The sequence below is a fragment of the Zalophus californianus genome, chromosome 5 (assembly GCF_009762305.2).
Source record: "Zalophus californianus isolate mZalCal1 chromosome 5, mZalCal1.pri.v2, whole genome shotgun sequence".
Taxonomy (NCBI): domain Eukaryota; kingdom Metazoa; phylum Chordata; class Mammalia; order Carnivora; family Otariidae; genus Zalophus; species Zalophus californianus.
Window position 1 is genome coordinate 39,220,744 of NC_045599.1, and position 27,382 is coordinate 39,248,125.

General features: G+C 42.2%; 1 protein-coding gene across 11 annotated transcripts in view; it reads right to left on the reverse strand.

Moving 5' to 3' along the window:
• The window catches only part of PPP2R2B (protein phosphatase 2 regulatory subunit Bbeta), a 445,076-nt gene that overhangs the window by 263,036 nt on the left and 154,658 nt on the right, over positions 1-27,382 (reverse strand). For 4 of the 11 annotated variants that reach the window (XM_027605524.2, XM_027605526.2, XM_027605525.2 and 1 more), the window contains one exon: positions 7,589-7,782. The exons of 6 other annotated variants lie outside the window; for them this stretch is intronic. In XM_027605524.2, coding sequence (XP_027461325.2) covers positions 7,589-7,782 — 194 coding nt within the window. Of the gene's footprint in view, positions 1-7,588; positions 8,312-27,382 lie in introns of those variants that run through there. One more of the 11 variants, XM_027605531.2, reaches the window with a different exon arrangement.

The following is a 27,382-nucleotide window of genomic DNA, read 5'->3' on the forward strand; positions in this document are numbered from 1 at the left end:
CTTTCCACTCTTTCCACAGTGAACTTGGAGCTTAAGAATTCAAGGGTTCCTGGGTTATTTAAAACAAAGTTCCTAGTAGTCCTGTAAAAACAATGAGCTTCCAATGAGATAGTTACGTCAGATCTGGTCTGTTCTGATTTTCAGCCTGATTCTAGAGTTCTGTTGGAGAGGCAAAAGAAGGCAAATTGGTGGCAAAGATGCCAAGTTTGGTGAAAGCAATCTCCTTAATGGGGGATGAGGTGAACAGCACCGGCAAGCCTCTCTGGCCAAAAGAAGGCCTCACACACCTCCGCATTTATATGCAAAGGACAACTGCCATCACACAGCAGCTGCCTCTATCCATTCCTTTTGTTACCTAAGCCAATTATCGGAGCTGCTATCAGTTCTGGAAAATGGGTGCCCAGAAGGTCCAGGGACCCCTCCCGGCACAGCCTGGGAATTGCACTGTTAACATCCTATGCTAAGGGTGAGGGACAGGGACAAGCGTATAAAAACCCAGCTAATTCGCACAATTTGCTCAATTCCATAAATATTTTCCTTCTTTCCTTATCGAGTAGAATACATCTAGAGTAGAAGGTCAACTAAGGACTCTGGCATTGGGTGGAGAAGTTCAACTTCCTTCCTGTGGGACAATGGCGAAGGCTCAGACACGTGTACTGCCCTTCTGGAAAGATGGAACAAGTCAGTCCAGCAGCACTGAACGTGCACCATGGGGATATATGCAAAAGAGAGAACATAACCTGCATTTTTTTCCCCTAAAATCCTGACCAGAGGCAGCAGGGGTGGGCGAAGAGCACGGGCCTCAAGTCCGGGCAGTCATGGTTTCCAAGCTGGTTCCACCACTTACAAGTATGTGACCTTACATAAGTTTCTTTGCTTTTCCAAAGCTCAAAATTTCTTAGTCTGAAAAATGAGACTAATGCAACCATTCTCTCATGGTTGTTGAAGGAGATTCAATGAGTAAACAAACATATGCACAACACCTAGGAAAATGCCTGGAATAGACAGTGCATGAGAAACCTCAATTCTCTTCCCTCAGCTAAGTGCTGAAATTGGACCCTTAGTTTCTTCGTGAATGCAAATGCCAGAGTCTAGGAATGTCAGTCTACAACTGTGCTCTTTTCATTGAGCATTACCAATATTTTGACAGGACTGGCCTAATATTATTCACCCCAGGTTCATTGGCACATTTCTGACCAGCCCTCATAAAGGGCTGGAGATTGCCCCTGGGGACCTGGATGCTAATAATGAATACTTGCTAGTGATTTTCAATGCACTCTGGTTATTATGTTTGGTAGCAGAACACTCCCTATCCCCAGAAAGGTCATTTACAGTAGTATAAGGCAGCTTCTTTCCACCTTCCATTTCAGATTTTTCCGAGAACGGGAGAGAACTCAAACATTCATCCATATGCATTGGAAGTACTATTCTGATCTGGAATTTGCATACAAATATCAAGGCAACTTAAGGAACTACAAGGCAGCTCTCCATCATATGACACCGCCTCCTTTTATTTTTCTAGTGCCTTCCCAGCCCCTTCATATCAAAAGCCATTTTCATGTACCTTCCTAGTTTTATTCATCTTAGCTTCCCTCTTGAGCGGGTGTGAAATGGGGGTGGGGTAGAGGAAGCAGGGACTTTTACTTTCTCACGTTTATTCCCATGCCCCTAGGAAGCTGTAACATTTCACAAATCACACAGATCTCACTCAAGTTTGGAGACCCTCTACACTCAACTCACCCAAGAGTTCTACCACATTGTTGAGAAATGGCCATATAGTGTTCTTTGAATAATTTCAGTGTGTGATTAGTTAGGTTTACACCTAACTAAGGCATTCCATTGTCAGGTGTTTTTTGTTACAATTTCTTTTTTTTTTTTAAGATTTTATTTATTTATTTGAGAGAGAGTATGAGATAGAGAGAGAGAGCATGAGAGGGGGGAGGGTCAGAGGGAGAAGCAGACTCCCCGCCGAGCAGGGAGCCCGATGCGGGACTCGATCCTGGGACTCCAGGATCATGACCTGAGCCGAAGGCAGTCGCTTAACCAACTGAGCCACGCAGGCGCCCGTTACAATTTCTTTATACCAAGCCAAAGTAAGTTTCCTTGTTGGCTCAAATTCTGCCCTGGAGTGCTCTTCTCCTAGGCATCTCATCTATTCACATGGCTTTAAATACTTTTAATATGCTGCTGACATCCCAAATTATACATCTAGTCCCGATCTTGCTTCTGAGCTTCAGGCCCAACTGCTGGAGGGTCTTGCTGTGAGGCTAAATGGCTCACACACTCCTCAGACTAATCAATTTCCGAAGTCTTTTTCCAGTGTCAGTGAGAAGTTCTATTATGCATCCAGTCTCAGAGCAAAGTGCTGGGAGTCATCCTTGACACTCAGCTCCACCTACTTCTCTATTTCTGCCCAATCTATCACACCAATATCCACTCTTCTTATCCATTCTTCTTCTACAATGTATCAGAATCGCCTAATTTCTCTTCATCTCTTCTGCTGAGATGAGTACAGCTGTGGCATTCTAACTATTCCCCATTTTGCTCTATTTATCTCCGCCCCACCCTGCATAGCAGCGAGACTGAGCTTTGAAAAAACAAACCTGATCATATTTCCACCTCGATCAAAATCCTTTAATGGCTTTCGATCCATCTTTGGATAAAGTCCAAACTCCATAATTATGGTTAAGGCTCAACATGATCCGGTCTCTGACTACCTCTCTAGTCTCTCTTTTGTGACATTTTGTTATGAAAATTTTTAAACAGAGAGCAAAATTGAAAAAAAAAATTTACAGTGTCTATCCATTGATGGATCATCTCAATTTTACCATGAACATGTCATACTTGCTTTACCGTGTATCTAACCATTCAGCCATCCATCTATTCTAGCATGGATTTTTCCCGGTTTGGGCGCCTTCCAAAGTCAACTGCAGGTTCTGGTCTAATTTTCATCACTCTTCCTCTTGTTCCCTATACTCCAGCCACAGGCAGCTTTCTATTCTTCAAATCAGTCCAAACTATTGTAAATCTCTGGTCTTTGTACCTATTGTCCCTTCTACCTGAATTGTCTTCACCTCTTGTTGATTCCTGACTGAGCCTTTAGTTCTCAACTTAAAACTTTCTTTGAGAGGCTGCCTCTGGTCCCCCAAACTAAATTAGATCTACCTTCCTGCCTTATATATGATCTCGAGGCATACTGTGCTTTTCCTGAATGTCACTTACCATAATTGGGAATTATATAGTTATTTGCAAAATTATTTAATGTCTGCCTTCTGTGCCAGCCTGATACCATGTCTGTATTGGACCAGGCCGGATCACCTCTGCAGAAAGTCAACTAATATTTGTTGAAGGAATTAAAGGCAGAATGAATCAATAATTATGTAATAATAATAATATAATCATAAATCATGGAATAATAAATTTGTTCTTCCTTTAATGTGTAAACAGTATAGGTTTTTATTTTTTTATTTTTTTAAAGATTTTATTTGTTTATTTGAGAGAGAGAATGAGAGATAGAGAGCACAAGAGGGAAGAGGGTCAGAGAGAGAAGCAGACTCCCTGCTGAGCAGGGAGCCCGACGCGGGACTGGATCCTGGGACTCCAGGATCATGGCCTGAGCCAAAGGCAGTCGCTTAACCAACTGAGCCACCCAGGCGCCCATAAACAGTATAGGTTTTTAAAGGCCTCTGCAAGAAGATGGAACTTACTCACTGCCAGAATATAACCAGCAAGTACACTAAAGCAAATAACTAAATGGCAAGATCCACAGCCGATGCTCCAGCCAAGAAGAGACCGGTAGGTTTTAGTGACTTCTCGCCTGTCTCCACTAGCCGTTCCCCTCAAGACCATCCCCAATCAACACAGGATCCAAGGAAAACGCATGTTTGCTATGCAAATGTACCTATAACGTACTGAGGGCATTTACCGAGGTCTGACTTTGTATTAGGCACTGCCTTGAGTGCTTTTCCTGTATTAATTTTTTTTCCCCTGTGGCACAGGTTCTATTGTTATTCCCATTTTACAGCTAGGGAAACTGAGAACAGAGTAGTTATTTTAAAACATGTTCTCTGACTTCCTCTTCTAACCAGATTGCCATTCCTGTAAACTAAGCTAGGAAAAACATTTATTCTTTCTTTGGCCCCACGGAAGAGTAGGAAGATCAGTGTAGAATACTCTCAAACCGCCCTAATGGAGAGAGGGTTTTGGTTAGTTCTAACAAGTCTGAAAATAAAGAAATCCACATAGAGATCAGAGAGATTTGAGAGATGAAGCCTTGTTTAGGAGCCCCAGAGTTCGGTATCTAAAAAAGCCAGTAAAAACATTGTGTTGACTTTATTTCTGTAGTCATTCCAACCCCACTCTTCATCATATTTAATCCCATATACACATGTTCAAATGATCCCTGTCAAGAATTTGACCCCAGATAGGAATACAATTTATACACGAAGATAAAATCATAGTGGTCGTCTTCCTAACGGGAGCTAATGGTTGAAGGAAAGAAAATGAGGCAGTGCAGAATTTCTTAGTGGAAGAGCATGCGCTTCAAATGGTCTTGAGTTGGAAGGCAAGCTCTTCCCTCATCTGTGTCACCCTCACAAATTAGTAACATCTGTGGGCCTCAGTTGCTCAGTTTCCTTATTTGAAAATGTTAATAGCATTCGCTTAGCAGGATGTGGAGATATTGAAGTGCTATATTTAAAAAGCTCAGCAAGTACATGGAAAACAGAAGATTCTCAAAGACGGTCACTTTAAAAAGGGGAAAAAGATAAAGATCGAGGAGGGGGTAACTTTGATGCTCAGAATAAAGGAAGAGTCATAGGAAATGTCTTTAATAAATACAGATCATGCATTCTTTTTCTTCCCTGTGGTGGGGGGGGTGGAGGGTAGGGAAAGGAGGGGAGGGAGGGAGAGGGTGGTGTGGGGGAGAGAGGAAGGGAGGAAGGAGAGGGGAGAGGGAGAAAAAATAAGAGAGGAAAGCTTGGGTAAAAGTGTCCTTTAGCATTTGCATTGCTCTTAGCTGGCTGAACTTGCCTGCAGCTACCACTTACAATGCAAATTGAGCTTAGAGTCCTTCACACTAACTACACAGCAAAAACCTTTCAGCTTTAAATAGAATACTGCAGTGTGGAATGATCTGAGCAAAGCAAAGCAAAGAAAAATTCAGAGATAAATGTGAAGGAGAATTTGGAGAGAAACAAAACAAAACAAAACAAAACCCTTGACATATCTGGCCAGGTAGGAAAATGCTGAAATATCAAGGAAGACAAAAAGCACAGCAAAGTCTGTAGAAGGACCGAGAAACTAAGGTCAGATTTAAGAGAAAGTGGATTTAAGTTAATAAAGGAGGAGGGTACTTTTGAGGCAAGCCCTCAACAAAGAGGATTTTAACAAATAATATTTTGATCTGGTGACATTTCAAGATGTACTTGGCACTTCCAAGGTATTCATCAGAAGAGAGAGGATGGACTCTTGCCCCTGTGGCCAGCACCACTGCATGAATGTTCCCTAAAATGAACAGATAAAGACCATAGAGAACTTCCTGCTTTACTCAACTTCTGCTATTTACACTGTCCAAGTTGCATTTTTCCCTTCTTCCCAGACTTTCAGTAAGATCAGGTAAAGAAACCTGAAGGCATACTGAGAAATAAAGGTTTTGTTTAGTTTTCAGTGTGATGTCTGTGTATGAGAGACAGAACGTTCTGAGAGGTTGACTTAGAAAGATTTTAGAGAGCTGCCTGTTATAAACTCATGCTTCATTTTTGACTACACGAACCCAGTTATTTTAATCAGAATCAGAGTTTACAAAAATGGCATAAAATAGGACCAAAGATCAGGGTAGTACCTGGGGCCCAGAAAGCACTAAGGAATTCCATTTTTAACTCATTTCTTCATTCTAGAGGTGATACTCCCATACACATGGCCCCAATCTGCCCATCTTCCCAGCTCAGTAGGTTTCCTTTGCCTGCACTTGGAGCATAATGCAATCTAGAAGAAAACATGAAGGCAGCCCTCTTTGTTGTCACAAACAGAAAGAAGTATCACCCAGAAAGACCAATAGACCCAAGGCCAACTTCTCTCCTGGATAACATGCTCAGACACAGAGCTAGTCATAATCTACCTGGTAACTGATTCAGTGACAAAGCACTTGAGACTGAGAAAGAACATCTTATAACCACCCTGTCATCCTGTAAATGAAAAGACTCGGCAAGTATGGTGCCTGTATGGGGGAGGGACAGGCTGAACATCCCTTAAAAGCCATCTAAGCTCCTGAACACCAGAGCTCATACAAGTCAGCTTCATCTGTCTAGCACCCACGGACATATCAGGCTGGATGCTCTCCAATAATGATGATGAATGAAGAATATATTTTCAATAGCACTGGACATTCTTTATTACCTAAAACTTACTGGGATGTTTATAGAAGATGCCACCTTTGCCCCCAAATTGTATCTTTTTATTTCTTTCAGAGTTTGAACTCTTATACTACCCCAACACCATCACATTTTTCTATGATTCTTGATTTGATTAAATATTATAGAAATTTTAGTATCCAAGAATAACAAGAATTGTCTTAAATTAACATACCGTGCAATGTTTTCCTAAAGCACTTTCACACACATTTTCTCACGTGGATATTACAACGTGATAATGCAACACTTTATATGAGTGGTTAAGGATAAGGGCCTACAGGTAGAAAATGAAAGCAAAAACGCAAAAGTTTTGGCATTTGAAAAAAAAAATGCCTTTACTCTCTATTCACACACAAAAGGCAGAATGAGATTCCACCTGCTGACTTTCCTTGCCTGCCTGCTAACGTCAGAACAAGCTGAGAGAGAGCGCGCTACGACAATTTCACCTCTTGGCAAAGCTCAGCTTACTGAACCCTCTTGCTTTCTGCTGGCTGTTGATTCAGCAGAAAGTACTGCTGCAGAATTCATAATGGTGATTTTAAAGGCCCCACTGATCGCATTGCTCGCCCCACGTGTTAGACTCGTTCGCTTGCTGCTGGAACGCCGTCTCCCCAGCTACCTTTTTATTTCTTGCTAATGCACTTCCAAGGGGAAAGGGGCTCGCCCTTTTGCAAAGGGCCTTTTGGGGTTCTGATTGTCTGAGCAGGTAACCTGGCCGGAGAGATAGTCGGGCAGGAAATGAAACCATGTCTTCCCTGCAGCCACTGAGAGACACAACATCATTCCGCTGGTGGGGAGAGGGGGGGAAGGACCTCCGATCCGACTGGGCCCCTTTCTTATCTCCCCCTCCAAGACCCCGACAAACATCTTGGGGGATGGGTCATCTGCCTTCACGGGGTCATTTTTCCAGTCGGGAGCCCCACCCTGCAAAGCCTGATCCCCGAGGGCCATTTTAACTCCCGTGGGCGCCGGGTCCACCTGCTGCTGAACGCCGGGCTCGCCTCGCGGAGCGCGGATGGATGTGGGGCGCACCGGCCGCTGCCCCCGCGGGCCGAGCCCCCGCCCCAGCCCCGGGCCGGGAGGAGTCTCCGCCACTCGGCGCCCGGCGGCCCGCCGAGCCCAGCGATCCGCAACTTGCGCCCGGCCCCAGCGGCGGAATGCGGCGGGGCTGGCGTTACCTTCGGTCGCATAGCTGTGGTCGCGCAGGAAACTGTTGTTGATTTTGCGGGTATCAATGTCCTCCTCCATTGACAGCAGGCTTACTTGCGTGGGAACCAGAAGCCGGCAGACAAGTATCCATGATCCCTCCCCGCAGCCAGTCTCACAGGAGAGGGGGGCAGGGGAGCCGGTGGGACTGCACCATGGTCCGAGCCTGAGGAGGAGACGGGGAGGCGGAGAGAAAAAAAAAATAAAAACCCGGCAATGGAGCTGTCACCTCCTCCACTCGGGATCTCCGAGGCTGCGGCGGCTCCTCCCGCGGTGCGCTCACTCCAGCTCCAATTCCCAGCGAGGATGCTGCGCCCGGCTCCGCGGCCGCCGGGTGCCAAGATGCGCCGTGCCCCGAGGGGTCCGGGCCCGCCCGCCGCCCGTGAGGCGCTCACAAGCGGGGCTGGGGAGATGCCCAACAGGTTCCCCACGTTGGCCGCCGCTCCAAAATGCAAAAAAGGTCCCTCCTCCCCCTGGGAGAGCGGGCGGCCGCGACAAAATGGTGCCTTTCTGGACCCGGGCTGCAGTGGCGAGATGGCAGGGGCCGGATTCGGGATGGGCCGGCCAGGAGCAGGGTGCTGGTCCCACGGGAGGGCGGCTCCGGCTGGCGGGGGCGAGGAAGGCGGCGGGGAGCTGGGCAGGGCGCTGCGGCCGGCGCCAGCGCACTCACCCTCACACCCACACGCGCGCACTCGCAGCTGCGCTGCTGCAGGAGGAGGCTGGAGGCGGCTGGTGCATTAAAGGCGAGGCTCCTCCCAGCCGCGTCAGCAGCCCCAGGACTCGTCCCCAGCAGCGCCGGTGGCCGAGGCAGAGGCTGCGGCTGCTCTCTGCTGCAGTGGGGCGCACGCAGCTGCGAACCGGCACCCGAGCAGCAAGCAGCGAGCCGGCAGGTTCACGCGAAAACCAGAGACGCGCTCTGGCAACCGCCCTCCAACGTGCCACGCGGCTAAGGGCGGCGTTTACTCGAGACCCAGAGGCCCTAGCTCGCTGCCTTGCTCCGGACACCTGCGCTTCAGTACCGCAAACAGAAGTAGGTCCCCTGAGGGAGGGCGGGAGACAACAGTCAGGTCCCTTCCGCTCACCCTTGTGTGAGGTATGCGGTCCCTTGATTAAGTTCAACGGCGAGGCCTGGGCTTCGAAGCCTCAGAGAGGAGAGAATGGGAAGAAGGGCTGCCGTAGCCTAACTGAAGCCTCCTGTGCTAGGAATAGAACGGGGAGCAGGGGCCAGAACTTTCCTGCGACCCCCTACGACTTCTCCATTCCAGACGCAGTCAACATCCCCTTCCTACTGTAGGCATCTATGTATACGCAGGCAGAGGGATGCAAAAGGGCTGAGTTATGAAGCCAGTCCACAAAGTCAATCTGAAAAAGTCCACCTTCCCTAGCCCTGTGCACTTTGTTTTGGACCAAGTGCTGCAGGCCCTCCCGTAGGTCTTGCTTGTGAAGACACAACACTGCAGGAACCGCTTGCATTTGCTCCCAGCATGGAAGGGACATGGGAGTCTCTGCTACCCTGAGGAGATTTCAAAGATCCAATTAGTACAAAAAAAGAGACCTGCCTCCCTACTTAACCTAGGAGGAAAATGCAGAATTCCCCCCCACCACCACGTTTCCCCATATTGCAAATTCGGTATTTGAAAGAAAACTTGATTGCTACTGTTATGAAACCAATAAAACCATTTATGAAGCTACCCAACTCCCTAAAAAGCCAAATTGGAAAAGACATTTCCCCATTTTCCTCTTGTAGAAGGTATTCATTTCAGTGGGTGTCACTGCAGGGAGAGACATCAGCAGACGTCTTGCTCAGTTAAGCTCCACAGGTTGAGCTAGATGAGCCCAGAGGGACCTGGGAGTTAATTATATACATAGAATGCTTCCGCTAACACGATTTAGAAAGTACTCGAAGTTCAAAAAAAAATGGGAAAACAAGTTTTTAACAGGTTGGGAATTGCAATCAGATTTCCACGAAGAGTGGATGCTTCCAGCAGATGGAAAATGGAATTATCCCCCATCTCCAGAAAGCGAGAGGGAGAAGAGAGTAGAAATAGTCTTCGATATAATTTTTAAGGGAAGTTCAGCTTATAACAGATTCCATTTGATTGTCATTTGGTGGTTAAGTCTTAACTTGTTTGACTATTTGTTCAAATTTCACCAATGAGATTCCAGTGACTAATGTAATCCACTCAGCATCAGTTCACGGCTGGTTCTTCCACATGATGAGCTGTATCCATCACCAAGTCTCCAGTGGTCAGCTCATCTGTAGTTACACAGTTCAGCTTCCCTTGCTGTTAAGCATAATGGGGAAGGGGCGGGCAGAGGGGGAAAAAGCTAAGTTCCTCTCCAAGTGGTAAGAAGACATTTTGCTTTCCGTTGAAATGACCTTAACTTGTGACAGGAGACCTTGGAATAGTATTTGGAAATCCTCCCTTTATCTTCCTGGAATGTGGGCTAGATTGGCACAGAGCTGTATGATGAAGTTGGTAGGCCCAGGCTCATGGGCCAGGCTGTGCTTGAGGAATTTTCCACTGTAACCAATGGGAGAAAGGTCCCCTCCGTAGATTAAGTTTCTGGGATTTACTAAATTTTCCCTTTCACGTTTCCTGCAGCAGTCCTCCTGCATTTATTCAATGGTACAGGCAACACAGATTCATCATGGGTAAGGAGATTGCAAAGTTTCAACTTTGTGGACCACTCTTTTCTACTGTGAGCATTGGGGAACTAGGCCCTGCACCACAACCAGGAGAAATAAGGCTGTTGGCTTTGTGCTTGAACACAATGATGTGTAGGAAAGGAAGTCAAGGGGTTGAAAGAACCCTGTGCAATCCTGTAGTGGTAAGAGGACCATATAGACCATTTCTCAGAAGACCTGCCGACCTTTTTTCTATGCCTCAACACATCAAGTTCTTTTCAAAAGCATTTGAAATGTGCACATGTCAACCTATGCTCTTTCCTCATGTTCTTGGCATTCTTCAGCATCTCAGCTCAACTGTCCCAACTTCCCTGAGGCATTACCTGACCATACCACAGTCTCTTCCTCTAGAATTTTCTGTGTCTATATCTTTTTTTTTTTTGGTCTTCTTCATGGCTCACTGCATTTTGTAATAGTTGTTTCCATATCATTATCAACCATTCCTACTCTATCTCTGATATTAAATGTCTGGCACTAGTAGGTGCTCAATTACCTTTGCTGGATAGAGGTATGTACTTCTTCAATGAGTGAATAAATGACTGGATTTCTTCAGTACAACAAATATTTGTAATATTTAGGTTTAGAAGCTCAATCCTTATTAAAATTCTTGCAAAAAAGGGCGCCTGGGTGGCTCAGTTGGTTAAGCGACTGCCTTCGGCTCAGGTCATGATCCTGGAGTCCCAGGATCGAGTCCCGCATCACGCTCCCTGCTCAGCAGGGAGTCTGCTTCTCCCTCTGACCCTCCCCTCGCTCATGTGCTCTCTCTCTCTCTCTCATTCTCTCTCTCAAATAAATAAATAAAAATCTTTAAAAAAAATTCTTGCAAAAAAAAAAAAAAACAAACCACACCCAACAATAAAACCTGTTGTGAGCCAGTAATTTTCTAGTTTCTAAGCTTTATTACAGTTGACATAATTGTGCTACCCATTCCTGTATGCATATGTACCAAGAATATTTACTGAGCACTTAAGATGTGCCAAGAATTGTTCTGGGCACTGGGGATAACAGTTAAAACAGAGTCCCTTTAGTCACAGAACTGAAATTCTATCACCTGATTTTGATAAAATGAGCTTTCTTAGAGATACAACAAATGCATTATAAATCAACAGACTATAGCGTAATGCTAAATGCTAAGGTTCTGATATCAAGCACAGCTGATTTTCTGACACTTATTACTGTGTCCTTGAGTAAGTTACAAGGTTCCCCTAAGACATTTTTTAAACCTCTAAATTAGGGGGAAGAATAGTATCTACTTCATGGAGTTATTGTGTGGATTTAATGAGATAATGTATTGAATAATCCCAGAGAGAAGATACTGCTATTACTTGTTGACTATTTATTATCATCACCACTCTCAATAATGAACAAATATTAAAGCACCTACTAAGTCAGCCCCTGGGACAGGCCTGGAGATGCACAACATCTGTGCATAAAAAAAATAGTTTCCGCTGTCATGGAACTTAGTGTCTAATTTACAGTTTATGTAAAAGGAGTCATTAGCTATAAAAGGGGCAGCAGAAGACACTTTGAAAGGCTGACCTAATCCAGGCTTATACTTTACACAAAAAAGGCCAATTACAAATACACAGGCTTCTTAAGTTACACAATTCAGAATGATGGCACATAGACACATTGTTTTTTTATCATCCTTGTCATGGCCGCCTCACCCCATTTAGGTTAGTGCTGCTTACACTGGAATCTTTCAGGTCATCCTTCCAATTAATACATTAAATATCTACAATTTTATTAAAACCTTTGACCTAAGCCAGTCTGGAGATTCTTAATATAGGCTTAGGCGTCAGACGGTCCTGGTTTGTCCCAACTCAGGCATTTATGAATTTCATGACCTTTGGGAAGCAATTTAACATCTCTGGGCCTCTGTATTTGCAAAATAGAAGAAAAAAATAGAAACTACCTGAGAGTGTTGCTGAGTGGCTTCAGAGCAGCCTAACTGTTTTGTGCTAAAATGTCAGTTCTCCCTCCTAGCCATGACTCATGTACATCTCCACCAGTAGAGAAAGGGAGAGATGCACTACAAGTGGATCATTTATGTGAACAAAAGTGACTTAGAAATCAGAGTTTTACTACCTACTGATCTGTCCTAATGGCAAACTAGAAACTGGATGCATGAAATTTTACCATCCTGCAAAAAGCCCTTTAGAAGCCATCAAGTCCTGTGGAATTATGATGACCCTCTCTACGTGCAGACCTAATCACATTTCTCTATTGTGGAATCCTCTGAAATCCCTCTCCAAGATCACTAAGCACTGAAGGCACAACTGTCTCTCTGAGGTGGTTTATGTGTTGACTGCTCAGTGGGTAAGCTCTTGAGTTTCCAGCAAGTTTCGCCATTCCTTTTTGTGCATGCTACTAGAACATGTCATACATGGCATGAGTGAACTTTTAAAATGGAATTTAACCTGGGAAAAGAAAACAAAACATCTTGCTCTTAAAATGTTGTATTAAATCCAGATTCTGCATTCTTAATGGATTTCACAGAGTAAAATTTTCCTTCAGTTATCCAAGTACAGTAATTTATGCAAAGAAACAGTGGTACGCTGGAGCTGCTACATACTGGAGAGCCGAATGTGCGGATTATACACATCTATTTCCAGCTCTGCTGTGAGGGACATCGTGTTGGTAGCTTAAAATCTGCAATCTGCTATGGTGGGATATTCATATCATGGAAATTTTTTAAAAACCCTATATAAATCAGGGCTTTGGGGATTTTTGTTTGCTTTGAGAGCCGATTGTTAAACATTTAGCAGCACACCGGTAGAAATGCAATACTTGCTGCTGTATCTTCCTGCTCAACCCTGTAATCTATGCAAAGTTCCTTCCAATTCTCAATGCTAAATTTCCCAAACTGTGTCAAATTCCAGAGCATCCCACCATCCGACCAAACTTGAGCCATAATGCTAAATGACTCTTAAAATCCTACCTTTATCATAAAGCTTTCCCATACTCATCAGAGGAAACCCGATGCCTTTGATCCCTTCCAGGCTGGATATGCTATTGCCATGGTAGACCTGGAAGAGACTGCCCCATAAGGGACCTGACAACATAAGGAATGTCAGATGCATGCCCATTCTCCATGAATCATCCTTTTCTACTGTTCAAGCTCCACTCTCTCCTTACTTTTGCTCTGGATTTGCCTAAATGCAAAACAAAGACAGCCACTCTGCCTGATTTCATTGATAGCTCTTCAGCATGTCTTGTTAGGATATTGATACAATGGAGAAGAGGAACAAAAATCCAGGAGTCCAGATCTGAGAGCCTGAGAGAAAATATCCTCTTGTACGTTTTCTCATTCAGTGGTTTTAGAGTTAAATTTAGGCTGTCTTATTCAGGATATTTTTAATTTGCATTATATTTATTCGGTATAAGGTGAGGATTTACAAAATCCCTTCCACAAGACTCAAGGGGTACTATCCAGTTCCTGATGACAATTCTCAAAATAAAATTTCATATAATTTAAATGAGAATATATATTGGGAAATATCTTTCAAATTTCTTTAAGAGGGACCAAGCAATAACACTTTACAGAATATATCCTAAGAAATTCATCATAGATGTGGGCAAAAATTTAGCCATAAGGTTATTTCTCAGAGCATTGTTTAGAATCATGAAAAACTGGAAACAACCCAAATGTCCAACAGAATTGGCTAGGCAAATTATGGTGAATACAAACAATGGGAAAGTATTGAGCCATTGATAAAATATTAGTAGCTAACACTTGTTGAGCATATATTATGTACCAGGTGCTGTGCAAAGGGTCTTACTAGCATTATCTCATTTAATTCTAACAGCAGCCCTTAAAAGGAAAGTGCTATTATTATTTCCATTTTACTGAGGGTAATAGAGATAAATAATATACCCAAAGTCAAACAGAAAGGAGCCTGGCACTGCATACACGTGTGTGTGTGTGTGTGTGTGTGTGCGCGCACGTGTGTGCACATGTTGGGGTGGGTTGAGGCCACGCTATTGAAAGCATGCACTACTAGATTCTGATTTGTCTCTCTTAGAAATGGGTAATAGCCTCTCAGTGGAAAACCACTTACCACCGTGTTGGTGAGATTGTGGCAAAATGGGAAACTTCGCACACTGCTTGTGGGGTTGTATAATGGTGCAGCCACAAATAGTTTGACAGTTCCTCAAAATGTTAAACAGTGCATATGACCCAGCAGTTTCCCTTTTAGGTATACACCCAATGGAATTGAAAACCCATCTTCACTCAAGACCTGTACATGAATATTCATGATGGTGGCATTATTCAGAATAGCCTCAAAGTGGAAACAACTCAAATGTTCATCAGGTAATAACTGGATAAAATGTGATATATCCATACAATGGATTATCATTCAGCCATAAAAAGGAAAGACATACTGACACGTTACAACATGAATCAACCTTGAAAACATACCAAGTGAAAGAAGCCAGTCACAAAAGACCACATATTATGTCACTACATATTATGTGATTCCATTTGTGTGAAATGTTCAGAATGGGCAAATCCATAGAGACAGAAAGTAGATTAGTTTGCCAGGGGCTGGGTGGGAGAATGGGAGTGAATGCTTATGGATTTGGGAGTTTCTTTCTAGGGTGATGAAAAAGTTCTAAATTAGATAAGGGTAACAGTTGCACAACTCTGGATATACTAACATCACCGAACTGTATACTTTTAAAAAGTGATTTTTTTATGGTATAGGATCTCAATAAAGCTGTTATTAAGGATTAAAAAATCTCTGCTATCAAAAGCCATTGTTACTTCTTGGAGTAGGACATGTCTTCAGGCTAATATGAGTATAGAAAAATGTAAGGGTATGTAATGACAAGGATAGATATTTATGTTATATTATTTAAAAAAGTCAAAAAACAATATAGACTGGTTTCCCCTTTCTCAGTTAAAAAAAGTGTGTGTGTGTCAAAATTAATATATAAAAATATTGTACAGTGGTTATGTGTGGTTATTATTGTTCATATTTTTGTCAAAGAAAATTTAGAACATGTATTATTTTTGTAATGAGAATATTTTTAAAGTATTTTTAAAGGGGGGAGGGGCAGAGGAAGAGGGAGAGAGAGAGAATCTCAAGCAGGCTCCATGCCCAGTGCAGAGCCTGATGCGGGGCTCGACCTCACAGCCCCAAGATTATGACCTGAGCTGAAATCAAGAGTTGGATGCTTCACTGACTGAGCCATCCAGGTGCCCCAAAGGGTTTTTTTTTTAATGTTATGAAACACTTTTTTGGATGAAACCTTGTATTGGAAAGGTCAAAAGTCATTTTCTGCACATGAAGAAATTGGGACACGATATAAATGTACATGCTACCAAAGGCACAGAACAACTCTGTCCAATAGAAATGTAATGCAGGCCACATTTGTAAAATTTTTAAGCTGCTACATTAGCAAGTGAAAAGAAGCAGGATGAAATAATTTTAATAATATTTTTAAACTATTTTAGAAAGTTTTGGGAAAAGGAAAATATTTTCTTTAATCTATCAAAAATATTATGATTTCAACATATAATCAATATAAAATTATTACTGGTCTATTTATACTCTTTTTTTTTAACCCATGTCTCTGAAATCTGCTGTGTATTTTACACGTACGGTACCTCTCAGAACTAGCCACATTTCTAGGGCTCAATAACCCCATGTGTCTAGTGGCTGCGGCACAGGTATAGAGGAATTTTCCCAAAAAGTTTATTCCATTTGGGGCACCTGGGTGGCTCAGTCAGTTAAGCGTCTGCCTTCAGCTCAGGCCATGGTCCCAGGGTCCTGGGATCTGGCCCGACGTTGGGCTCCCTGCTCAATGGGGAGCCTACTTCACCCTCTCCCTCTACTCCTCCCTGGCTCAGGCTCGCTCACTCTCTCTCTCAAATAAATAAAGAAAATCTTTTTAAAAAAGTTTATTCCATTCACAAAATGGGTTTTATTATATTTTTTCAAAGAGAAATTTTTATCTACTAAGGACTTGAACAAGATTGTCATGCTAAAACCAAACTAAGCAACATTAATACAGCGAACCTCACAACTATGTTAAAGTAATACAAACTGAATATGAAAAAAATATAGACACATGCACATTTATATACATATATATTAAATGTAATAGTACAATTGAACTCAATCTGCATTTTCCCCTAAAACCAGTAAGCTGGAATAATAGAGGAAAAAAAGAACCCGATTCTGAAAGTGCTAAAATGATACCACATAACAATGTATGATAGCAAGAAAGGTGTAATTCAGTACAGTTATCACTCTTATAGGCCAACTGTTTAGTTCGAGCCTATGGCTTCAATGGCTTCAGTTCCAGCTAGGAGAAGAAGCCACATTGCCAGATGTCACTGCCAAAAAAAGGATTTCCAGAGCTGGGTATCTGCACTCTCCTCAGGCCACTAAAGGTGGAGAAATTTAAAGATACAGTGATAGGAATCTGGCTGAGAATAACTCAGTCTTTTAGACTCAATTAGAGACTAGACTTTCGTGGCCACATGATCAACGGATTAATTTCTGAAGATTTGCTAAATTAGATATACCATTACCCCTCGCACACACATGTGCACAGTTTTGTGTGTGCAGCCCAGCACTTCCTCCTTCCTAACACACTGTCCTCACTGAATCCCCGGGCACCACTCTCTCCCGATCCTTCTCCGGGGCATGTGCTGGCTCCTCCTCACTGCTCGATGTCTAAATGTACACACACCCCGGAAGTCTAAGGTCTTGGATTTCTCTCTCCACAGTCCCGTCACAGGGGACCTCATCCGGTCTCACGGCTTGCCTCTTACATGATGACTAAGCCCCACACGTGGATTTTGAGTGCCAATCTCTCCTCTGACCTCCACAGTAGTATCACTTCACAGCAGACGTGGCATTACACCAGGTATCTACAAGGCACCTCAATCCCTGGCGCCCCACCCCATACCTGCTCCCCCTTCCTGTTGCTTGGTTCTCTCATTTCCCACTTCCAGTCCGTCAGCAACACTTGCCAGCTCAATCTCAAAATACATCCAGAACCCACCACTTCTCACCACCTCCGCGGCTGCTACCAAGTGCCAACTACCATCTCCCATCACCATGATTGTTTTGAGACTCTAAGGAGCCTGTGATCCCTCCCTCGCCCCCTACAGAATGGTTTCTATGCAGCAGGCAGAATGGTCCTTTTAAATGCAAATCACTTCATGTCACTTTTCAGCTCAAAGCCCTTTTTTGGCTTCCTACACATTCAGAGTAAAACTTTCTTAAAATGCTGGGAAGATTTGGCTCCAACTACAGATCTATCCTTTTTTCTCTTTTTTCCTGCTCCTTACCTGAAGCACCAACAACTCTTGTTTCAACTCCTTTCCCTATGTCTCCCACATAGACACAGTGACATCCTTACTGTTTGCCAAACACACCAGGAAGAGCACTCCCATCCCAGGACCTGCGCATTTGCTGTTCCCTCGGTCCTGAGTGCCTTCCCTCAGACAACAGCGGAGCTCCGTGCTTGACTTCATTCTGGTGTCAACTCCAGGACCATTTTTGTGAGATACCTTCTCTCACCATAGAAAATAAAATAAAATAGCACCTCCCTCCCAGCAGTCTCTCTCCCTGTACTGTTGCCTGACAGTACCTATTTATTTGGCTTTGGTTCTTATGTCAGTAGAACCTAATTTCCAGGGAGACAGGAATGTTTTTGTCCCTTGCTCTCTATCTGGCACCTATAACAGTGCCTGGCACGGATTGGTTACTCTAAAGACTTTTTGAAAGAATGAAAGAATCAATGTGTGTTCCCTTAATAATGAAGATCTATCAGGAGGGAATCTTAATGAACACTAAATCTAGGATGCTTATATGGTAAAAAAAAAAAGTTGGCCTTGACCAAAGAGAGGCCTGGCTTTTGCCCTAGGCTTCTGGGAAGTAACATATGTCAGACCTGATAGCAATGTCTTTGTTTAGGGTGGGGGTGGTCACATTCAACAGTTTAACTATGGCGACTGGCCACACCAGAAAGACCATGGGATTTAGGGTGGAGGATTTGGGTCATGAGCTATCGGTTGACCTGGTGATGGAGTTCAACCATATGGGCAATTGATTAATCAACCAATCATGCTTATGTAATTGAACTCCAATAAAAACTCTGAACACTAGGCTTAGTTAAGCTTCCCTGGTTAGCAGTACTCTATATGTGTTATACATCAGTGGAGGGAGGTTAATGTGTCTGGAAGACAAATTCTGAGTTTGGAACCCTACCTGACTCTGCCCTATGTCTCTTCCTTTGGCTACTTTTTTTTTTTTTAAGATTTATTTATTTATATGAGAGAGAGAGAGAGAGAGAGCAGGGGTAGGGAGGGGCGAAGGGAGAGAGAATCTCATGCACACTCCCCCTGCCCCCCTCCATGATGCCAGGGCTCAATCTCACGACCCTGAGATTATGATCTGGGCCAAAATCAAGAGTCAGACACTTAACTGACTGAACTACCCAGTTGCCCCTCCTTTGGATACTTTTAACCTGTATCCTTTCCCTGTAATAAATTGCAACCAAAATATAATAGCTTTCTGTGAGTTCTGTGAATCCTAGCAAATTATTGAAATGGAGGGTAGTTTTGGAAACTCCCCAAATTTGCAGTTGATGTCAGAAGTGAGGACAGTCTTGGGAACTCTGCTCTTAAACTTTTTAGTTTGGCTAACTCTAGGTAAGTCTAAGCACATACCAAGCAAGTCTCTTACGAAAGACTGCTTCCAGATCATTGGGTCTAGCCTACCATTTCATTGAAGAGAAAACTGGATCCTAGTGCAAAGAACTGACTTGCCCAGATCCCCCAGCAACAGACCGCGAGCATGGACCCTGGTGTCCTGGCTTCCATGCTCATCCCTCTACAGTGACTCTCCTCTGCTTTTCTCCTCAACATATAGCGTTCTCTTAAGAGGGTAAACAGAAAGTTGTTGGAAATTAAGTTGGCTTCACTCCCCAGAACTCTGAGGTCACTATCAAGGGCAGAAATTACTACTACTGTCTTTCAAAAGTCATGGGGACCAGCCCTGAGCAAAACTGAAGTAACAGAGGGCACCTGGGTGGCTCAGTCAGTTAAGTGTCTGCCTTCGGCCCAGGTCATGATCCCAGGGGCCTGGGATTGAGTCCCACATCTGGCTCCCTACTCAGCGGGGAGTCTGCTTCTCCCTCTCCTTCTCCCTCTCCCTCTGCCTGCCACGCCCCCTGCTTGTGTTCTCTCTGTCAAATAAATAAATAAAATCTTAAACAAAAAACGGAAGTAATAGAGCTCCACACTCTTCCTCCTCCTCCTCATCTCCCTTTTTCTGCCCTGAGATGAGCCAGGTGGAGCTGCCGGAGGGGCTGCATCAATCCTCCTGATCATCAGCTGCCCAAGTCTGGGAAGGAAGCCTTTATGTTCAGTAGAATCAGCACAAATTACCCTCTGCCTACACTACCACATTCTGCCACTTTCCCCTTCTTTGGAAGAAAACTTCTAAGTATAGGCATTTCGGGAAGCTACAGGACATATCACATGATAAACTTAGCTCATCATGTGGGAAAACATTCTGATAAGTTCAAAGTGTTATGCAGACAAGGTTAATATCCGAGTCATTACTATACTAGTAAGATAAGATGAAGAAGCTGAATTCAAAGCCAGATGAACCTTGAACTTATAAACCAATCTGTATATATTTTAAAGCTCAATAAATATTTATGGAACAAATACAGAGTGAAAATAATTAAATTAAACATGTCTCAAATAGAGATCTCTGTAATTTCCATTTGGCATCTGACAGGGCTATAAAGGGTGAACAAAGTGTGATAAACAAAGTTTATGAATTTACATCTGAAAAGGAGCCATAGGCTCCTGAGCAGTGATTTTAACATTTTAGGGTCACAGATCCTTTTGAGAATTTGATGAAGGTTTGGACTCTCTCCCCAGAAAAAAAGCATAGTTTAGAGCACTTTCTGCTTCCAAATGCTGACTCACTGTGTCTATTTCATGCACAGGAAAAGGAAGGGGGAAAAAAACCCAGGACCAAAGAAAGTCCAAAATTAAATACAAGTTTAGAATTACAGTGCCATCACCTCCCATGCATATTTTTATATGGAGAATAATAATAGCTCTCACATATATAGCACTTAATAGTAATGCTGTAAGGCCAGATGAGAGACTCCTTTCTAAGATGGGTCAGCAAAGTATAAGAGGCAAATGGTCAAATGCATGACTTTTGAGAAATAGACTGCTTAAATTCAAATCCTGGCTCTGATATTTCCTAGTAGTATAATCTTGGGCAACTTACTTAATCACTCTGTCCTTCAAATTTCATTTGCAAAATAGTAAATTATAATAGTATCTACTTCATAAGGTTGTTATGTTAAATGGGTTAATATATAGAAAATATTTAAAACAGTCCACAGCACATCACACACACCCAATCAGTGTAACTTGGTATGAGGCACTGCATGTCATGATTATATGCTCCGTTGCTGTCCACGTGGATGCCAGGTTTATTCATTTTTCCAGTTCTCATTCTTGAACTGTTTTGGCAGCTCTGCTTCTTCTCCTCCAGCCCCACGCCTTTCTTAGGCGAACTCAAAGCCAAGGTTTCATTACAAGGGAATATCAAACCATTTTGTTGGTGGCTCATCATGGAAGTATATGTTCATTCAACAGCAAACATTTTCTACCTGCCTACTATGTGCTTAGCACCGGCCTTCTTAGATGTTGAGAAGGAACTCACAACTTGATTGTAGAGATAAATGTTGAAATTCATGGGCAAGTAAGAGACTCATCAAGTGTTGGCTAACAACAATGTAAGAATTTAGAGACACCCAGCTGAGTGAGAACTGCCCCCAAATGTAAAATGGACAATTAAAACACCTCTGCTGATGTCTAAAGGAGGACTAGCTACATAATTTGTGGGGCCCAATCCAAAATAAAAACATGGGGTACTTTGTTGAAAAAGTATTAGGGGTTTCAAGACTGACAGCAGAGCACTAATCCAAGCGTGGGGCTCTGTGCACCTGTGCCTGTCACATGGCCTTGGAGCTGGCCCTGCCCTGAAGGATGGGGGCTGGGGGGGGGAGGGGGACTCACAGAGAGATTCCAGCCTGCAGCAAATTGTCACTTCCTGTGTGTCATGTGCATTTCTGGTTCTGTGTTTTTTCTTATATTTCTCCTCTTAACTAAAAAGATTTGCTTATTTTTCAACCTATGCAAATGCTACATATCCTTCAAACTGTAGCTCTCAAGTCTTAGCTTAGAGGGAACATGATAGAATGCAGAGCCCTGGGGTTGCAGCAAGAAGAGCTGAGGCCATGTCTGCCTTTCACCAGATCTGGAACTGTGGCAAAACCTCTCCTCTGATACTTGCCTGGGGAAACTGATTTTAAAATTCTCTCACAGGATGATGGGAGGATCAAAAGACATCACCAATACAGAAGATTTTTGGAATAAGAATTTCTCATGTTTATCAAGAGCTTCATAACTTTTTTGACAAAGTCTAATTTAGCTTGTACAAACAAGAAGTCGTGCTTGCTCTAAGTGAACACACACACGTGTGTGCAAGCACATGTGTGTCCCTTCCACTGCTGCCTCCTATTGAATTTGTGATCTTATTCTCTATTTAACTTCTTAAGGGCATCAGACATTTAGACTTTGCCCCTTCCAATCCATCCTCCTCACTAAATGAGCATGATCTTCATAACTCATCAATCTGATCCTCTCGTTGTTCTAAACCCTTGTATGGTTCCCTATTCCAAAACCAATGGCACCAAACTATCGGTGTCTTTTGAGGTGTTAATCAGTGTTCTGGGAAAAGAGGTGTGGAATTTGAGAAAAAATAAAATCATGATGTATGCCTCTTTTTTTTTTGAAAGATTTTTATTTATTTATTTATATATATATTTTTTAAGATTTTATTTATTTATTCATGAGAGACAGAGGGAGAGAGAGAGAGAGAGAGAGAGAGAGAGAGAGAGAGAGAAGCAGAGGGAGAAGCAGGCTCCCAAGGAGCAGGGAGCCCGATGCGGGACTCGATCCCAGGACCCTGGGATCATGACCTGAGCCGAAGGCAGACGCTTAACCATCTGAGCCACCCAGGCGCCCTGTATGCCTCTTTTGTACATTTACCATGCACATTGAAAAGCTCTGAGAAGTCCTGTAATTAGGAAGTTAATTTAACTTTGTTTAAACTAGAATTTTCCATATTAATTTGACAATATTAACATCCTACAAGAAACTTGCATTCTGTAGTAAAACTTTGGCTAATGCTGGCCTGTAGGATGATGAACAAACTCTTCAGTTTGATTCATGGAGCTTCCATAATCCCTAAATTCCTAGTTCATTTATTGCCATCCCCTTTCCAAGTCCTATGCTCCAGGAGCAGTGGGCCATTTCCAGTTTCTTGAAGGACTTTGAGTTCTGTGTCTGCTGTGCTCTCTGCCAAGAACGCATCCACCACTCATTCCTCCATTTACGCCCTGGTGATCTGTTACTCAATAGGTCCCAGCTCAATTGACCTATAATGTCTTCTCTGACATTTTTGGTAACTACATTGTCTCCTAAGTTCAGTGGTTAACTGCTACTGTGGAATTTTACACACAAAAACAATTGCTGATGTTTACTGAACATCTTAGTGTAGTGTAGGTAATCCTATAAGAAGATTAAAATATGCCTACTTTACTGATAAGAAATAACACAGATTAAGAAACTCACTCATTTTTCTGTGTTTTCTATCTTTTGGGTGGTACCCACTGTCCACCTAGTTGTCCAAACCAGAAACCCAAAAGACATTTTTTAACACCTTTCCCTCTAACTTACATCTAGTCGGATGCCAATTCTTACAAATTCCAGCTCCCTGGAAGCCATGAAATCTGTCCCCATCTATCCATTCATATTATCACTAGTTTAAGTTGGGCCATTACCTCCCAGCAATTCCTGCAGTAGCTCCCTAGCAAATCCTCCATTCTCCATGTTAATACAAGTACCCTCATCCTAAAGTTGTGATTATGCCAACTGCCCTGTTTACAGTCCTTGAGTAGCTTCCCCTGACTCTTAGAGGGAAAAAAATCCAAGACCTTTAACATAGCTTAAAAGACCCTTTAGGGACTGGCTACTGCCTACTTCTCCACCTTCATTTCATCCAATCAGGATCTCACAGTCTACACTGGAAGGTCCAATGAGCGTCTCAAAGTTTCCCGGGCTTTCCAAGCATTCCTTTGCCTCTGGACCTTTGAACACAGTTTTTCTTCCTGAAATTACCTTCCTTCTCATTCTTGCCTTGTACTCCATAAGCTTCCTAAATATCCACCGAGGTTCGTGCTCTTCCTCTGTGACCTCATAGCACCTGGGCATCATCGTCTTTTTTTCTGTGAGATCTTTGGGACCAGGGTATGTGGATTTACTGTTGTATCTGTACCTAATGCAGGGCCTGCCACAGAGTAATGCCATGAAATAGTCAATTGTTGAATGCCTGAATGAATCAAAGAATAGATAAATGGATGAATGCAAGCAAAATTAAAAGGGCAGCTTGGAGTATTAAAAGAGAAGGGATTTAGAGCTTGATTGCACCTCTCTGCTTGCCTTTGTCCTCCACATCAAAATTCATTGTCCTTTCAACTCCCCACAAGCACCTTTTCACTCCAACTGCAGGGTCTTTGCATTTGCAGGGAATGGTCTTTCCCTTTCCACCCATAGTTAATGCTCCTTATCCTTCACATTTCAGATTAGTCATCCTTTCCACAGGGAAGGATTCTTGCCAATGTAGACCAAGTCAGCCCCTCTATTATGTTAGCCTCATGGCATTCTGTGTCTTTTCCTCCATCTGTCTCACTGCAGTGTATTTCTATATCTATGTCTACGATGGTTCATTTAGTGACTGCTTCCTTCAGGAGACAGTAAACCCCCCACAAGAGAATCATGTCTGCTTCTTATTCATTAGTGGGTTTCTAATGCCTAATACTGAACCTAACACACAAAATAAAAGTTTGTTAAATGTATTCATGAATTAAAAACTCAGTGTCTCACCAGCAATTTGTTGGTTCATTTCAGTACTGTGTATATAGAAGGGCTTGAAAAGAAATGATTGTTTATTAAATGAAAGACTAGAACTGATTTTCTTTCTCCAGTTTAGAAGTAGTTGTTAACTGCTATGCTTGAAGTGAATAAATTCATTCCTACAAATTTAGCAACATTTGTGTAAGTCCACACCAACTTGTAATGTGTTCATATGTTTATAGTTTCCCTTGAAACAAATGTGAATATTATCAGAAGAATCTGACCTCTGCTGGATCCTGGAATCTACCTTGTTAGGCAAATAAGGAACTGCAAGTCAATGTCTCACAAGAAAGGACAAAAGCATTAACTCACAGATTTTACAACATGTACATAATTGAGAGTCGTCAAAACCTGTCATGTCATAGATTAGCCAGTGATTCTCCAGCAAGTAATTATTAAAATGGCAAAACAAATAATCTTTTGGAGGCACTACTGTTTGTCAATGCATTGGGTATAAACAGTACTGACTAGGTGGCAGAAAACTGGCTCAGTTTTCTAATATATTCAGGGTTGAGCAAAACAAAATGAGCTTAAACAAAGGCAGAGGGCCTGAGAGAGACATAAAAGAAAGCTAAGTCTATGGCTTGGGGAGTTCCACAAACTTGGATGTGTCCATGAGGTGTTCTTTGCCCATATTTTAAAGAAGATGGTAAGAAATTACATTATAAAGGCTGTTTACCTCATGATCAAATCAACTGCCATTGACGGGTGATTACCACCTGCCAGGTATTGGGCTTATGTCTTTATGTACACATTACTTCTCTCTCTCTCTTGTCCACCCCACAAGGGAAGTATCATTAGTGCCATTTATCATTGAGACAACTGAAACTCAGAGATGTTATCTTATAGCAAGCAGAATGGGGCAGATCTGGGATTTGAACCCAGTTTTACTTGACTCTAACTACTCCATAATGGTTTCATTTATGTTTTCCCATGGAAATCTCTGTTTAAGGTCTTTTATGCAGTAAGTACATACTTAATATTTGTCAAAAAAATGAGAAGCTATAGTCCCCATAATTCTTTGAAAAGAACACCTAAACAGTTACCAGAATGATTTTTCTCTCAAAAGATGTGTTCAGTTTGAAGCATCCTGTAATGGTGAGAGTTTGTGAAACTATAAAGAAATCCTTGGATTTTTTTATTGTTGAAAAAAAATTTAAGTCCTTTTCTGTGTTTTTTGGTGATTCACTTCTCTATTACCCAGAACATTATACACCTATCCATTGAGTACTGAATACTCCAGATTTAAAGGCATAAGGGGGATTTAATACCTGAAAACAGAGAAACTTGGTATAATTGGGGAAAAACAGAGGCTCAAACTGTCAAAGAAGAAAACTTTTCTACTTTAAAACAAAGTTGTAGGGGGCATCTGGGTGGCTCAGTCAGTTAAGCATCTGATTCTTGATCTCAGGATCATGAGGTCAAGCCCTGTATGACTACTTAAAAAAATATTAAATAAATAAATAAAACAATGTTGCCGAATGTAGAGTTAGACCCTCTGAGAAAGGCTGGCTTTGTCTCTTAAGAAGGTGATGGTCTTCCTTGATTTAGGAAAAGCAGAAAAAGAAAGTTAAGGGTAATAGTGAACTGAATATACATTTATCATCTCTTTTTCCCAGGATCTCTTTTAAATGACAGTAAAGGAGCAAAGCAGATGTGACCTCACAACAATGAAGAGAGTATAGGGTGGGGGTCATTAAGTGGACTATGGATTTCATGTTTCTGGGAGAAGAAAAGTAGATAGAAGGATAATGATGATGAAGGGGAGAGGTGACATGAGGCAAAATAGAGCACGTATCTACCTTGCAGAAACCTGGAGAGGTTCGGGACTTAGAAATACCAAAAAGAATATAAGATGAGGACGAAAAAATGGAGGGGATGCTAAAATAAAATCCATTGAAAAATTGATTCATCTGTTCTTCCTCCCCACTTTTATAATTCCTCTATCTTCTATTTTCACAATAGAAAATTCTTCCCTTTGAAAAAAATTTAAGTATTTTGGGGTATACTAAGGTGGTGAGTGTGGGAGTTGGGTGTCCAAAGTGAAATGTTCTACATTCTGGCATTTAGAGATCCCCAAATGCAAGATCATTTCCCTGCCTGCTCACTCTACTATGAAAGCACTCAGTGATAAACCCTATTCATGTTCATTGAACTGTTCTATTGATTCATTCTCACATATGACAAGGCAATGTAAGATCACCTAGATGATTGAGTAAAACATACAATATAAAAAAAATCAAGAAAAACATAAAAATAGATACTGGTGGACACAGATATACTACTAGGAACATAAATAAATACTAATTAGCACATGCAGAAATACTAAAAAGGAGAATAAATGAACAAATCAAGAAGATGCTATGAAAAAGCAACAAGTAGAATATAAGGAAAAAGCCCATGAAATGAAAAAAAATATGGCGAATTTGGTTTTAAATCATTGAAAGGCTAAAAGTCAAAGAACAGAATAGAAAGCCCAGAAATAAACCCGTGCGTATATGATCAACTAATTTTTGACAAAGGTGCCAAGAAACACAGTGGGGAGAGGACAGTCTTTTCAATAAATGGTGCTGGGAAAACTGAACAGCAACATGCAAAAGAATGAAACTGGATCCCCCTCTTACCCCCCCCACAAAAGTCAACTCAAAATGGATTAAAGACCTAAACATAAGACCTGAAACGATAAAACTCTTAGAAGAAACATAAGGGAAAAGTCTTTAACACTGATCTTGACAATGATTTTTTGGATATAACGCTAAAGCACAAAAATGAACAAGTGGGATTATGTCAAACTAAAAAGTTTCTACATAGCAAAAGAGAAAATGAAAAGGCAACCTATGGAATGAAAGAATGTTTGCAAACAATATATATTAAAAAGGGTTTATAACTAAAAAATATAAGGAACTCCTATAACTCAATAGCAAAATAACAAATAATCCAATCAAAACGGAGCAAAGAACCTGAATTGCATATTTTTCCAAGACATACAAATGGTCAACAGGTATATAAAAAGGAGCCCAACATCACTAATCAACAGGGAGA